Below are 17567 nucleotides of genomic sequence, written 5' to 3'. Positions count from 1 at the left end.
ACATCACACCACCTTACATCGAATAAGGAAGTAATGTGAAATGTTACACTAGTGAGGAAACAAACAAGGCTCAAGAAACATTAGTCCCATCACCTAGAAGTTGAATGGCGAAGAGAAATATGGTCTTGAATTGGGGGGAAAATCTCAATGTACCTAGATAGAACTACCTTTGTAAAAATAAGAGACGGGGACGTTGAAATAGACTGTGAATTGGATTCCTCAACATTACCACAACTTTGAGAACAATTTTGAGAATCACAAAAAGACATAATTAAGTTTTGTTCTTGAATAAGAGAAAGTGCTTGAAAATAAATTAAAAAATTGAAAGAGCGCTAAATAAATGAATGAGAGAGAAACTAAAAAAAAATTAAAATCAAAGTAAAAAGGAATTTTTTTGACTAAAGCTATTTATAGAAGGTATTCATCTAATTGATTAGGCTAAATTAGTTGGAAAAGTTACGATTATACCGTTGGGGTGATTGAATCGGCATAGTTGAATGGGTTTCCACCTATTCACAAGCAAAGACAAGATTTACATAATCCAGGACCGACCCAATTATATTGGTGACCCTGATATAATTATAAAAATGGACCTAAATTTTTTTTAAAACACAATTATAATAATTAAAATATATATATATATATATCAAAAATACAATTATATATTAATTAAAAAATATATATAACAAAAATATAATTATATATTAATTAAAATAAACTTAATTATAATTATTTTGAATTTTGATCAATTTTGATTTTTATATGTATTGAATTTTTATTTATAATATTTTTTTCGATTATTGAGTATTTTTAATAAAATTTTATTTATTTTTATTAATATTTATGAAAAAAAATTAAAAATTTCAAACATTTGAACCCTCTAATATTCTAATATTTGGGGTCTATACTGCAGCACATGCTCCACATGCGCAGGAAAGCCCGACAACATCTATGTTTTTGTTTTACAACACAATGATGATACTATTCACACATAAATTACTATTTATGTTGAATTATATCCTAGCTAATGCCAATTGATAACACAACGCAATGGGACATTAGTTTACACCTAAACATAATTGAGTTGTTAACCAAAAATGACAAACTGAATTAATGTCAACTAGATCCTTTTTTTTCTCTCGAATAGAAGAGTAGTCAAAAAGTCTTAGAAATAATTTACTAATAATTAATTTTTTATATATATAATTATTTTAGAGATAATTTGTATTATATCTTCTTACATTGAATACTAACATAGTAAATTTAAATTCTGACTAGAAAAATATGTCTATCACATGAAGATACATACATTGTTTTATGAGAAATTTTTAGTCCTCAGATTCTATGAATGTAGAACTAGTTCTCCAATTAAATAAAAATTCCTACAGATGGTGGATACTTTTGACCCTAATTATGCAATTTTTTTCTTACCTATGGGATTCTATATGGGGATTAATTCTTACCTATGGTTTGAATTTACTTCCTAAACTAACTTTTATTTTATTTTTATCTTTTCGAACATGTAAACTAACTTTAAAACTAAATGAACAATATTGGTGAATTCTTTCATGTTTCTTCACCAACTACACCAACCTAAAGTTATGAGTTGGGTATACCGCCCAAGAAATACATACATGGAATAGAGCATACACTTAGCTTCTTAGACTTAACAAATGATATGGTTTGATTAATGCCAATGTCCCTATATCTATAATAACCCATCAATGTGGATCATTATTAACCATCACTTTCTTAATTATACCATCTCTTGCAATTAAGTTAAACAATGGCTTCAAGAAATGGTGAAGAAGAGAAAGCTGAACTAGGCTTCAATGATGTTCATGAGACAAAGACAAACAAGGATTGGATCCTTTTGTCACTTAGAGTGGTTGCATTTTTTGCCACTACAGCTGCAACTCTTGTGATGGCACTCAACAAACAGACCAAGAGTTTGATTGTTGGCACCATTGGCAACAATCCAATAACTGCTACTCTTTCTGCAAAGTTTAATCAAACTCCAGCCTTTGTGTAAGATTTAAACATCATAGAATATAGTTTGTTCCGTAACACTAACACCTCTGAAAAAATGTGTGTCTGTATCGGTGTCTGATACTGACGCTGACATTTGTGATTATATTTAATTTATTTGTTTTTTCAAATTATTACTATGTTAGTGTTTATATAGTTCGATCCTCCATTTTATACTAACATATATCATTGTGTGGTGATGAAGGTTCTTTGTGATAGCAAATGCAAATGCTAGTTTCCATAACTTGGTGATGATAGCATTGGATGTATTAGGACCCCAATATGATTACAAAGGACTTCGTCTTGCATTGATTGCAATATTAGACATGGTAAAAAAAAGTTTATTACCATTAAATTTACATAAATTCTACAAATATTTTTTTGAGTTTTGATTGAATGATTATATTTATTTTTTTTGGTGGGAAGTTAACTATGGCTCTAGCATCAGCTGGAGATGGAGCAGCAACATTCATGTCAGAGTTAGGAAGAAATGGTAATTCACATGCAAGGTGGGTTAAGATATGTGACAAATTTGAAAGCTATTGCAATAGAGGTGGTGGTGCACTCATTGCTTCTTTCATTGGTTTCATTCTTCTTTTGATTATCACAGTGATGTCCATTGCTAAGCTTCTAAAGCCAAATCGCATTAATCATGCTACCAGTCCTTGATGATATGATACATATATACCTTTGTGTTATACAAATGAACCTATGTTGTTTTCTCTATGTTCACTTTCCTTTGTTTGAGTGTTAGTGTTTGATATATGTAATTAGTTATACTTGAAAGATAAATAAAATAGTATAGAATTGAATCTTGCATCTTCAATTTCTTTAAGTTCCTTAGCTCAACTAGTAGTTGAGCTAAAAGATTATATTCAAAAAGCTGTTTACAAAGTATTCAAAGTAAATATAGACAAACCATCCTTAACAAGGACTTCATCCTCGTACCTTCAGAAAATATCAAAAGTGTGTTGGTTCTATCAATTTGTACAGGGATTGTCCAAATGACGATATCCCTTTCCTAATAAGTAGATAATTCTTCTAACTACAAACAAATTCCTCTCTTCCATGAATGTGTATTTGTGGTACAACAAGATTCCAATGCACCCCTTCAAATTCAATAGAGGAAAAGCCACATTAATGAAAAATAGCTCCAATTAGTGTTACAATGTGATTTTATTGAATCACAAGAATCCTAAAGATACATGTAATGGTGGATAAGATCTTCAAAATCAAAATAGACATATTTTTGAATTTCGAATAAGTGACTCTAAATACAAGAGAAAATGTGAACTGTAGTATTTAAAAATCGTAATTGAATTAAAATTTATACAAGCTTAGAAAAATTAACGAAAGCTTCTAAAGTTTCATATTTTAGAAATAACGTCCAAGTGAACTTAGAGTAGTCATCAATAATTACAAACCCGTAATAATTGTCTCCTAAACTTCTTATCTGTGAAAGGCCAAACAAGTCTAGGTGGAAAAGCTCGAGAGGTTTTGATGTCGAAACAATATTTTTCGATTTAATCGACACCCTCACTTGATTTCCCATTTAGCAAACATCACATAATTTGTCTTTTGAAAATATAGCCAAGAATCTTCATCCTTGGAGACTAAGCACTTAGTTCCATGCATTGACACATCATCCAAATCAAGCATATAGATATTATCAATCCTAGAACCCTTAAAAACAAGGGCCTTACATGCCTTATGCTCATATAAACAACTTAGGGTATCAAAAACCACTGAGTACCCTTTGTCGCATAATTGGATAATGCTAAATAGGTTTTGTTTAAGCCCTTTAACTAAAAGCACATGTTGAATGGTAATTATTGAGGGATTTTCCATAATACATTTTCTTAAATTTTTACTCCTTGTGTTGTCCCCATATGTGAAATGACCACTTTCTTTCTCATCTAAGAACATGGAAGCATCTCTTGTCGTGTGTCTTGAACATGTGCTATCTTGGAATCGTAACCTTTTCGCGGAGACAAGACTTTTCTATAGACAATCAAATAGGAAATTTAGGTACTCATCCTTTAGGATTATTTGAGGAACACTTAGGCACCTATGGCATTTTGAAAAATCAATTTGATTCCATGGATTTCAAAGCAATAAAAAAGAACTACCAAAAAGTATAAAAAAAAATGTCCCATGATGTAGTTCTTCAGGCACATTTGTGTATATTGAATAGCATTGAACAAGTTCAACCTTAATTATCTGCTCAAAAAATACTTACCAAGGAAAAATCATCCCGAGAGAATGAAAAATGTTTGTTTAATGAGCATAACAAGAGTTTCATAAATTGGTTTAATGACAGAATTTCTAATGATGAGAGTGCGTCCGAGACAATTAATTGGATATTATATATGCCTAAATTTAATGTAATAATTTGGAGTGCATACGACATTAATAAATGTTCCTTCTATACAAAGTTAAAGGATGATCATAATATAACACAAAATAAATGAGTTATGGTTAAGGTTGAACCCATTTACTTCTCTAGTTCCAAAAATAAGAATTATGTAATGGTATATAGATCAAACTTTGGGGTCATTTAAGAGATTTGAGAGATTGATTATGTTATATTTAAAGTTCCTTTATTTAAATACAAGTGGATTGACAGTAACAATGACGTATAAATTAATAACACAATGCAAAAGTGTGTTGGTTATATCAATTTATATGGGGATTGTCCAAACGACGATATCCCTTTCCTAATATTGATAGACTGGTAGATAATTCTTCTAAGTACAAACAAATTCCTTTCTTTCATGGTTGTGTATTTGTGGTACAACAAGATTCTAATGCACCCCTTCAATAGAGGAAAAGTTGCATTAATGATAAATAGCTCTAATTAGTGTTATAATGTGATGTTATTGTATCTGAAGAATACTAGAGATACATATAATGATGGGTAAGATCTTCAAAATCAAAATAGTTATATTTTTGAGTTTTGAATAAGTGACTATAAACACAAGAGGAGAGGTGAATTGTAGTATTTAAAAATCGTAATTGAATTAAAATTAATTATTAAAAATACTAGTTTGTGTAAGTATAGTTAAAACAACGAAAGAAAATGAAAAATGAAAATGTAAAGGAAAGTAAATAATTGAAAGTAAAATAGAGAGAAAGTTGAGAAAGATTGCACCTAGATCTATAGAGGTTCGGCCAATCTCTTGTCCTACTTCTTTGTTTAAGAAAAAACTTATTGAGAGTTTCACTAATAATATCTTTTGAATTTTTACCACGTTATGCCCAAGAACCTTATTACGATCGACTAAGATTTTAACACGATGATCCATGAAACCAAGTGGATATTTCACAACCTAAGCTCATGAACCAAGAACGATATTTTGACTAACTGATCTCGGAAACCAAACAAAGGTTTTACTAGGAAAACATCAACAACCAAACAAGAGAAACTTTAAGAGAATCACACTTTTGATAAAATAGTTGAAAACCTATATAACCAAAAGCCTCACAAATGTATTTCACTTACAAAGACACTCAGGAAGCTTTTAGTGAAAGAAAAATATGGCGTAATAGTGAGGATGCGCCCTCCTTAAATAGAAGAAAATATGGCGTAAAAAGTGTTATGTCATGGAACTAGATATTAAATGTAGGTTAAAGATAAAGAATGATGAACCAATGATATTGATCTCTAATGTGGTGGCTCATGGTGGACCTGAAAGATTAGTACTCCAACGCCCAAGTGAGTTCAAGATTCAAGATTATTGTAGTGAAAAGTACATATCAAAAAGTGTACACTGCATTCACGTGAAATTAATTTTATACCTTGGGTCACATGGAGTGGATTGGCATAAATTTGGCCTTAGCAATTTGAGTCTTTGGCCAGCTCAAAACAGCTGCCCCTAAGGCTTTGTTAGACACTTAGGGAGTCAGGGAAGTCTTTAGTGCTTGTGGCCAACCTCCGAGGATATCGTCCGTTTCAAACTATATGTGGAAACACATGGTATTAGTTGAAAAAATAGTGGGAAACAAGTGCATTAAATGCATTTCAATCATTGAAATGTTTGACTGCTTCTTTCTGAAACGCAAGGTGAAGTGACTACTTAGGGTAATGTCACTGCTTATAAGCACTTGAGTTTGTTTATGTTTCCAAGGGAAAATACAGTTGTTGATTTCGTAACTTCCATCTGCCGTTGATCCGGGTCATTTACTCATATATATATATATATATATATATATATATATATATATTATGGAGGAAATTTTTTGCAATCCTTGAAAGCCAGTTTCCTTTCAACAATGTTTCTTATTAGCAAGTGTCTTCCTCTCTCCCTTCCTGAAAGTACTTATCAGAATAGTTTCAACTTTTTTATTAAAGTTTATATGTTTATTCGTTACGTTTGCTTCACCACCTTCTCCTTATCAGATACCCTTCTCAGCTCAAACTTTTACCTTCATAATTTATGTTCTTTGGTAAAGATGAGTGTCATACCCCAAAATTTGCCCATTAATATTTCAAGACATTTCAGGGCACTCCGACTCATTTTATGACACTTAAAGGAACAAAGGCCCAGCTCGCGAATGACCCAAACTGGCCGACACGCTCACCCAGTGATAATATGAAAGTGGTTTATTTGGAAGCGGAGAAAAAGGGGTGCAAAAAGAAAAGAAAACGAACCAAACGGCAAAGCCCAGCCCAAAGCGCAAGACACAAATGTTGTGCCTGTGACGGACGTCACAGAGGGCGTGACGAGCGTCACGCAACACAGCCTTGTGACGGGCGTCACAGAAGGCGTGACGAGCGTCACGCAACACACCCCTGTGACGGGCGTCACACATGGTGTGACGAACGTCACACCATTCCCCTACTTTGTAGGCGCAGGTAACGCTTCGGAGACTTGAAGATCCGTTGAGGAATGTTGGGCCCTGCATCCACTATATCCATGCGCACGTTGAAGACTTTTTGGGCAACATGCATGACCTAATGACACTAATATAAATAGCCACCTTGAAAACCTAAAAGGGGGGCTTTTTTCACATTCCTTTTTCCGTGGCCGTTTTCGCTTTTGCACATTTACTTTTCCAACAGCTTAGGCATTGTGTTTTACAAGACTACTGTTTAACTTACCCCGGGTAACCCTAAAGGAAACCCTGAAGGAAAAGCCGGCGGCCGCAAAGCTACCTCCGTCCAATTCAATCCGGCTCGCCAACTCAAGGGTGCAATTCGATTGCAAACAGGTTTGCATTATTATTACAGCTTCATTTTCTCAATTTGCATGCGATATCGCTTTATGTTCTTAACTTGCGTGTGATATCATAATTTAACTCATAAATGTATTTGAGGTTTGCATGTGGACTTAAGTATGCCTGGATACTTTGAATTGTTATAATGGATGCCGCTGTTTCTTCGCTCTGTTTTGATCCTTGCCCACCTGACCTGTTTTACTATAACTATGCTTTGCTTACCTGATACTATCACTGCTTTGGTGTAATCTTCGATTACACCCCGATTTGGTATTCTAACCCGTTTGCTGAATTTTGCAAAGGTTCATATGTCCCAGGAAAAGATTGCCGTTAGGTCTTCCACTTTATTTGTGGGATACCATTGTGAAGGCTCACCCTAAATTGCCTAATTAATTTTAATATGTTAATTTTAATAATTAATTTTAATGTGTTAATTTTAATAATTAATTTTAATGTAATTTTAATGTATTGATTTTAATGTGGAGGCTCACCCTAATTACCTACTTAACTTTAAAACATGACCTTTAAATAAGTGATCTTGGACCTCTTTTTGCTGCCTTACGGTACTACGGTAGAAATCGGTCATGTCCCGCGAATGTGGGGATACCCTTAGCAATGGCCCTGCGATTAAATCATCATAAAATAAATCATGGTCCCTCGGATGTTGCCTTCGAAAATACGATTTTGTCCCTCGATGACCCTTCGGCGTAGCCTACGGTTAAATGATGATAGTCCCTTCGAATGTTAAGGTATCCTCACAACTGTTGCCTTCAATGACCAATCGATGACCCTACGATGACCCTTCTACATCCCAAGGATAAACTACTTGCTTCTCAATAGTAAGGACAGTTTTACCCTCATAAGGATGGGAAATGTCCGGAAAGACCTCGGACAGGTACAACCTTAATTGCTCATTCATAATAAAAAATACTTTTCCCACCTTACACCTTTCAAACATCCTTTTTTAGAAAATCACCACTTAGCATACATCCGTACTAGGATCATTGCCAAGTTATATTTTTCTAAACCATTTTCTAAATTAAACGAGATAACCACTTTGTATACATTCATGCAAGAATCATTACAAAGTTAAATTCTCATTTTCAAAACATCTTTCATACATTTCTCAACCACTTTTTCAAACCTAGAAAACATAAATGATTGAGCAATTAAGAGCCCATGGATAACCATGGATACGAAGGGTGCCTAACACCTTCCCTTCGTATAAAGTACCTCCCGAACCTAAGAATTTAAAATTAAGGTCTTTCCTGTTCTTTTCCACCTTTCCTTATGGGATAAAAGAAAAGTCGGTGGCGACTCTTGCTAACCGCGACATTGCGATTACAAATCCAATAAAGTCCAGTTCACCGTATGACAGAACTGGCGACTCTGCTGGGGACTACAAAGAGAGGTCCATCTTAAAAAAAAAAAAAAAAAAAAAAAAAAAATCATTTATGTTTTATTATTCCTTCTTTTAAGGGGGCTTTGAGTGAAAGATCCTACACCCGGATCTAGTGTACCTTAGGAAAGTAGCAATAGATCATCGCGACTATCCGGCGTATACTGGAATGGTCAAAATGATAGCTACGGTTAATGTGACACTTTGGTTGTCCTGATGGTCCTCATGTTATTTGAGGAAAAATTTGGCTTCCGCGTGGTGTCATCAAAGCATTAACCAGACCTTTAGAACCCTAATTGACTCATCCTAGCCATTAGAAAGTAGTGAGATAACTGACTTCGGTTCCGACTGGGGTTGGTTGATACTCGATACTACACTCCTTGAGATTGGACTTTAGGGAAGCTTCGGTCAACCACTTGGTGTTGCACTGAAGTGGACTTGAGGGAAGGTCAATGATTGGAGATCCTTTTCGAACCCGGTTACTATTCTAGGACAGGTTGAACCAACTAAACTTCAGTGGGGAGGGTACTTACCTATGGAACTCATGCAAGCCTTAAAACCTAAGAATGATGGTTGTGTGACTTGTTTGTGCTTGTTATTTATTTAACCTCATAACATCATAACATCATAACCTCATGACATCATAACATCATCATACTAACCATTTCAAGGACTTAGGAATTTAGCTTTGCTCTTTGAACGGGTTATGGCTTCCAGGAAGACTATCCGGATCAATCTTGTAGCAATCTCTCCTCAACTCAAGGATTTGGTGTCAGAACTCCCCGATCATGCTCAGTTCAACAAGAAACATGGTCATCTCCTCAATCTGGTTACCACGGGTTTCAAAGAAGATATGATGAGAGTCCTATTCCAGTTCTTCGATCCTAAGCATCATTGCTTCACTTTCCCAGATTATCAGTTGGTACCCACGTTAGAAGAATTCTCCCAGCTGCTTGGGATACCTATCCTGGATCAAATACCCTTCAGCGGTTTAGAAAAGATGCCAAAGTCGGAAGAAGTTGCCGCAGCTTTACACATGACGAAATCTGACATTGAGACCAATTGGGTAACAAGAAGTGGAATTAAAGGTTTACTCGCCAAATTTCTGATAAGTAAGGCCCGAGAATTCCTAAAAGTTATGAATGTTCATGCTTTTGAAGATGTTCTAGCATTGTTAATCTATGGTTTGGTGTTATTCCCTAATCCAGACCAATTCATAGACATGAATGCTATTAAGATATTCCTCACTCATAACCCTGGGCCTACCTTGCTTGGAGATGTTTTGCATTCCCTTCACACTCGTACTATGAAGAAGCAAGGGACTCTCATGTGCTGCGTACCATTGTTGTCTAGGTGGTTTATTTCGCACCTCCCTCAATCAGTCTTGAAGAATGATCAAAATCTGAAATGGTCTCAAAGGATAATGACACTCTCCCATTCAGACATCCGGTGGTGTTCTAACCTCAGAGAAAATGTTATCATCATCGACCGTTGTGGAGAATTCCCTAATGTACCCCTCATGGGGATACGAGGAGGTATTACTTATAATCCTGCCTTAGCCCTACGTCAGTTTGGGTATGCCCGAAGAGATGGTCCACATGAAATGATTATTCAAGGTACAGTGTTCGACTATGACAATGACCCTCAAAATCTCCGTCAAAAGTTTGTACGAGCTTGGGGCATGGTGAAAAGAAGCAATTTAGGCAAGAAAAATTCTATTCCTATGGAGCCTTATCTCAGATGGGTCCGCGCCAGAGCTCGTGAACTTGTCATGCCATATCTTGCAGTCGGACCATTGATTGTTGAATCGGAGGTCGAAGGAGGTACTTCCCAGATCATTTCTTACCCAGATATGCCTACTGATGCTGAGGAATTGAAAAGATCCTGGACCCAGTTGAGAGAGGAGAGAGATACTTTCGAAGCTCAGTTCAATGCAGAAAGGAAGAAAGTATTAGAGCTCACCAGTCAGCTTAATGAGGAACGAAGACTCAATGCATATCTTCGCCCAAAAAGAAGTCGCCCCTGGGAGATTTGAGATGTCATTGTATTTTACTATTATTCCTTTTGTAATGAACATTGATTAAAAAAGTAGCAATAAACATTTCTCCCTTTTTGGTAGTTTATGCAAAGTTAAATTCCAAAAGTCCTTGAAAACATTTCATACATTGCATAGCATAACATTGCATAACAGGTACTCTAAAGGGATCAATGTTCTCACGGTTTTCCTCCAAACAGAAAAATGGATCTCGAACAAACTGTCAAAGATCTCCAGGCTCAAAATGCTCAACTCCAGAAAATGATCTTGAACTTATCCAAGGGGCAGGAGGAACTGAAGGCTCTCTTGCTCGAGAAAAAGGAAGACAAGAAACCTGTGAGTTACATCAACCCGGGAAGAAGGCTCAAACGACAGGCCTCAGGAGTTGAGATTAGAATTCCGAAGGATCAAGAAGAGGAAACAGAGACAGATTCCGAAGATGAGAATGTTGATCTCTTCAACCCTGAGGACGTCAATGAAGATTATGAGAATGAACAGTACTCTCCAAGAGATGATAAGTACAAGTTGCTGGAAGAACGTATGCTAGCTATAGAAGGTCAGAAGGCGCCCGGTCTGGACTTCGAAAACTTGAGTCTGGTCTCTGGTGTGGTCGTTCCCCGCAAATTCAAGATCCCCACTTTCACTATATACGATGGGGCATCTTGTCCTCAGATGCATCTGAGGGCTTATGTGAGAAAGATTCAGCCGCATACTACTGATAGGAAGCTATGGATCCATTTCTTCCAAGAGAGTCTGTCTGGCACACAATTGGAATGGTACTATCAGCTCGAGAGCTCTAACATCCGCACCTGGACTGATTTAGCAACAACTTTCTACAAGCACTACCAGTATAATTCTGAATTGGCACCTACTCGGCTACAGTTGCAGAATATGACCATGGGATCTAAAGAAGGCTTCAAAGAATATGCTCAAAAATGGAGAGATTTGGCTGGCAGAGTCAAATCCCCTATGACTGATCGAGAATTAGTGGACATGTTCATGAGCACACTGACTGGCCCATTCTACAGCCATCTATTGAGGAGTTCCTCATTGGGTTTCACTGAACTTATATTAATAGGTGAACATGTTGAAAGCGGCATTCGAAGTGGAAAGATACAGGCAGTTACCTCTGATCCTCCGGAGACTCCTAATGTCATCACTGCTCCTCTGCCTAATCAAGACGAGACTGTCAATGCTGTGGAAGATACTGATAACGATTGCGACCTGGATAGCTGGATTTTCCCAACAATTGGTGACAGACTCGACAATTGGAAGGCTGAGGACACTATCCCGATTTCCTTTAGTCAGGAGTAATTGTTATTGTTATTTTAGTGTTTTAAAGCATTGTGTCTATACCCGGGGCACAATAGCTAATTTTTCAAGGGTTTTGTCATTTTCATAAGCATATTCATATTCAATAAATCAATGGACTTTTTGCATTCAAATATTGCGCTCTTTATCTTTCCTGTCATTTTTCAAACAAGCTATGTTTTCTTGCACACACTCACGTAACAAATTGCAGATCCGTATCCACTCTGGATCCTATTGATAATAATTCCGCTACTGTTTATTATGACTTTGAAAATCCGATCTACCAAGCCGAAGATGGAAGTGAGGAAGATTGTGAAGTCCCTGGAGAGCTTGCCGGATTGTTACTGCAAGAGGAAAGGACTATACAGCCGCATGAAGAGTCCCTCGAAATCGTAAACCTGGGTACTGAGGTAGACAGAAAAGAAGTCAAAATAGGAGCAGATTTGGAAAGTAGTGTGAAAGTAAGGCTGATCCAGATGTTGCACGACTATGTGGAGGTTTTTGCTTGGTCTTATGAAGACATGCCCGGGTTGGATACTAATATAGTGGTGCATCGGCTGCCTACGAAGGAAGACTGCCGTCCTGTCAAGCAAAAGGTTCGCCGCATGCGTCCCGAAATGTCTGAGAAAATCAAAGCCGAGGTTATGAAACAATTCAATGCCGGTTTCCTAGCCGTTACTTCTTATCCTCAATGGGTTGCTAATGTGGTGCCTGTGCCAAAGAAAGATGGTAAGGTGCGAATGTGCGTAGATTACCGAGACCTGAATAAAGCAAGTCCCAAAGACGACTTTCCGCTCCCGCACATTGATGTTCTGGTAGATAACACCGCTCAACACAAAGTATTCTCATTCATGGATGGATTCTCGGGTTACAACCAGATTAAGATGGCGCCTGAGGACATGGAGAAGACTACGTTTGTGACGCAATGGGGCACGTTCTGTTATAAAGTAATGCCATTTGGTCTAAAGAACGCCGGGGCAACGTACCAGCGTGCTATGGTGGTTTTGTTCCATGATATGATTCATCATGAGATAGAAGTATATGCGGATGACATGATAGCTAGATCTCATACTGAAGAAGAACATCTCGATCACTTATACAAACTGTTCGAGAGGTTGAAGAAGTACAAGTTGAGATTGAATCCAAACAAATGCACTTTTGGAGTGAGATCCGGTAAACTCTTGGGCTTTATTGTCAGCGGTAAAGGAATCGAGGTTGACCCGGCTAAAGTGAAGGCTATTCAAGAAATGCCAGTTCCCCGTACGGAGAAAGAAGTCAGAGGTTTCTTGGGACGCTTGAACTACATTGCTCGATTTATCTCCCACTTGACCGCTACTTGCAAACCCATCTTCAAGCTACTGAGGAAAAATCAAAAGATGATATGGAATGAGGAATGTCAAGAAGCTTTTGACAAAATCAAGAAATATCTCCAGGAACCTCCGATTCTGATACCACCAGTTGAAGGAAGACCTCTAATCATGTATTTGACCGTGTTAGAAAATTCAATGGGGTGCGTATTGGGGCAACATGACGAGTCTGGTCGAAAAGAGCATGCCATATACTACCTGAGCAAAAAGTTTACCGACTGTGAAACAAGATACTCACTGCTCGAGAGAACTTGCTGTGCTTTGGCCTGGGCTGCTCGCCGACTAAGACAGTATATGTTGAATCAGACCACTTTGTTGATTTCTAGGATGGATCCCATCAAATACATGTTCGAGAAGCCTGCCCTCTCCGGAAGAATAGCGAGATGGCAGATGATCTTGACAGAGTACGATATCCAGTACACTACCCAGAAAGCAATCAAAGGAAGCGTGCTAGCTGATCATTTGGCTCATCAAGCGGTGGACGATTACCAATCTATGAATTTTGAGTTCCCAGATGAGGATGTCATGCTTGTTACTGATAATGGAAAACCTAAACCAGATGAAGGACCCGAATGGGGATCCCGATGGACTATGGTCTTTGATGGATCTTCTAATGCATTGGGCCATGGTGTTGGGATTGTGCTCATTTCTCCCGGAGGTTACCATACACCTCTCACGGCTAGACTATGTTTCCATTGTACCAATAATATGGCTGAGTATGAAGCATGTATTTTTGGACTCAAAGCTGCTATAGATTGGCGAATCAAGTTTTTGAGTGTGTACGGAGATTCGGCCTTGGTAATCAGTCAGATCAACGGGGAATGGGATACTAAACATCCAAATCTCATCCCTTATCGAGAGCAGGTGATGACATTAATCCCATACTTTGAAGAGGTAACATTTGAACATATTCCACGAGAGGAAAACCAGTTGGCAGACGCATTAGCTACCATGTCATCTATGTTCAGAGTCAGATGGGGCAGCGAAGCTCCCATGATTATCATCGGACGGTCAGATGAACCAGCTTACTGTTATGGACTTAACACTGAGAAGGTACAGGAGAAACCTTGGTTCCACGACGTAAGAAGATATTTAGAAGCTCAGGAATACCCTGAAGGGGCATCCATCAAGGACAGAAGATTCCTGAGGAAGTTCTCCGCTAAATTCTTTCTGAGTAACGGAGTGTTATACAAACGTAATCATGATTCGACTCTGCTTCGCTGTGTGGATAGAAAGGAAGCAGAAAGGATTATGGAAGACATGCATGACGGTATTTTTGGGACTCATTCTAATGGACATACAATGGCCAAGAAGATTCTGAGATCAGGGTATTACTGGTCTACCATGGAAGCGGATTGCCACCGTCACTCCAGAACCTGTCACAAGTGTCAGATCTATGCGGACAAAGTACATGTGCCTCCTGCTCCATTGAACGTGTTGACAGCTCCCTGGCCATTTGCAATGTGGGGCATCGATATGATCGGAGAGATTAAACCTACGGCTTCCAATGGACATCGCTTCATTCTCGTCGCTATTGATTACTTCACAAAGTGGGTAGAGGCGGCCTCATTCGCTTATGTCACCAAGAATGTGGTGGCACGGTTCATCAAGAATAGTCTTATTTGTCGATATGGCATCCCTGAAAGAATTATCACTGATAATGGTACTAATTTGAACAACAAGATGATTACTGAACTCTGCACGCAGTTCAAAATTAAGCATCACAACTCTTCTCCGTACCGGCCAAAGATGAATGGCGCCGTAGAAGCCGCTAATAAGAATATCAAGAAGATCATACAAAAGATGACGGTAACATACAAAGACTGGCATGAGATGTTACCGTTTGCCCTTCACGGTTATCGCACTTCAGTACGCACTTCGACAGGGGCAACTCCTTTCTCTTTAGTCTATGGAATGGAAGCCGTTTTACCAGTGGAAGTTCAGATTCCCTCCCTAAGGATCATGAAAGAGGCGGGCTTAGATGAAGATGAATGGATTCAGACACGACTCGATCAGATAAACTTGATCGATGAGAAGAGACTTGCGGCTGTTTGTCATGGACAGATATATCAGAAGCGCATGACCCAGGCATTTAACAAAAGAGTCAAGAGACAGGTGTATCAAATTGGCGACTTGGTGATCAAGCGTATCATTCTACCCCAAGGTGATCCCAGAGGCAAATGGACTCCCACATACGAAGGGCCATTTGTAGTTAAGAAGGTATTCTCTGGTGGAGCCATGATACTTGCTACAATGGATGGTGAAGACTTCCCACATCCCGTGAACGCGGACATAGTTAAAAAATACTACGCATAAAAAAAGACCCGCTAGATCGACGTATCTAGGCAAAAGTAAGGGCATCCCGGCGAACCAAAAGGGTTCGGGAAAAAATTAGGGATATATATATATAAGATGTATACCCGGCAAGTCGAAAACCTGAAAAGGCGGCTTGGGCAAAAAAGGGTATCCTGTTGGACTGAAAACCTGAAAAGGCGGTCCAGGCAAAAGTTAGGGATTAAAGCGTATGACTATGTCCCGTTTTCAGTCAACTTTCATCCAAGTTCAAGGGACTGACCAAGCCAATCACTTCTATCCGACAGCAGAGGATGAGATGCTTGAAGACATAATGGCCGTAGTAGACTTAAAATCAATAGGACTTTTTCTGCATAGTTTTCTCTTTGTTTCGACAATTTCCTCTTACCAGGATTTCTGTCTCCTTGTACACAAATTGCCTGTTTATAGGCCTCCTTTCAAAATCAATACAACCTTCTTTCAAAAAAGATATTTTTGTTTTTTACTTTTTCCGTCTTGTTTGCGTAAACGTCCATTGATTTAATTTGAATTAATATGTGCATTTGAATATGATCAATGTTTATCAAAAATACGTACATAGAATAGCAATAGCAGTTACTACAAGACTTTGGGATCGAGGGTAAGGTCTAATCATGCTCCCGATGAGTCCACTACCAATTCTCTTCCCCCAGCAAGCCTGTTCTTCCCCAGAAGAAGTGGGCAGTATTCCCCGGCACAGCCAGCTATCCCCCAACAGAGGTTGGCACCATCAGACAGATTGATCCTCTCTTCCATCCCCAGCCAGGCTCTGTTGAATATTTCCGCCATCAGACCAAATCAACAACCCCCTGCCGCGAAAGGGTCATCATTACAAGTATCTCCAATCAGTAGATGGGAATTTATTTTCCCCAGTAGAGTCTCCAAGCAGAACTTCTCATACGCATAACTCATTCCTTACATCATTTCACATCATACGCATGCATACAACATTCGCATTTATTTTCGAAAGCATAAAACATCTCATGCATCATGACATGGCATAAAGCTAACCTTTCTTTGCAGGTTAATTATCCTCCTGATATAGTCAAAGTAAAAGGCTCATCCAGGCAGACGCCTTTATCAATCACAGACAAGATTCAGATACATATTCCAGATGCAATTCACGGGAACATTCATTCAGACAGACACCTCTATCAATTATGTACAAGATCCAGATATGTATCTCAGATACAAGTCCCGGGACATTCATTCTGACTACAGTTCAGTATCCTCCTAACGATGGCATCTTTAAGCCCATCCCAGACATTTATTGCAAGTACAACATGTACAGATATTATCAGATACAGCCTAACATACGGTTCATTCTGATTCAGCCCAACATATGATTCGTTCAACTATTTCAAGACGGTCTAATGTACGACCCAATTAAGACCTTTGTCTCCTCAGATGCTACCTAGTGTACGGTACATTTCTGAAGTGTAGTCTGGTGTACGACTACCCCCTTTTATCATCAGATTCAGCCTAATGGACGGCTCATTCTGCTCTGATACGGTCTAATGTACGACCCAATTAAGACCTTTGTCTCCTCAGATGCTACCTAGTGTACGGTACATCTCTGAAGTGTAGTCTAGTGTACGACTACCCCCTTTTATCATCAGATTCAGCCTAATGGACGGCTCATTCTGCTCTGATACGGTCTAATGTACGACCCAATTAAGACCTTTGTCTCCTCAGATGCTACCTAGTGTACGATACATTTCTGAAGTGTAGTCTAGTGTACGACTACCCCCTTTTATCATCAGATTCAGCCTAATGGACGGCTCATCCTGCAACTCCAATACAGTCTATCATAAGACCCATTTGGATCTTCAACTCAGATACAATCTAGCGTACGATCCGTTCTGATTTTTCATCCTCA

At 38.2% G+C, this 17567-nt stretch overlaps 1 protein-coding gene across 1 annotated transcript; it reads left to right on the top strand.

Annotated features, from left to right (window-relative positions):
• Positions 1-1675: 1675 nt before the first annotated feature.
• Positions 1676-2844, top strand: LOC127086758 (CASP-like protein 1B1). The gene is made up of 3 exons (XM_051027560.1): positions 1676-2028; positions 2234-2357; positions 2455-2844. The coding sequence occupies exons 1-3, from the start codon at positions 1787-1789 to the stop codon at positions 2695-2697; spliced, it is 609 nt and encodes a 202-aa protein (XP_050883517.1). The 5' UTR covers positions 1676-1786; the 3' UTR covers positions 2698-2844.
• The last annotated feature ends 14723 nt before the right edge of the window (positions 2845-17567 follow it).

Source organism: Lathyrus oleraceus, chromosome 1, assembly GCF_024323335.1.
Source record: "Lathyrus oleraceus cultivar Zhongwan6 chromosome 1, CAAS_Psat_ZW6_1.0, whole genome shotgun sequence".
Classification (NCBI taxonomy): Eukaryota; Viridiplantae; Streptophyta; class Magnoliopsida; order Fabales; family Fabaceae; genus Lathyrus; species Lathyrus oleraceus.
This window is presented reverse-complemented; position numbering and strand designations above follow the sequence as displayed.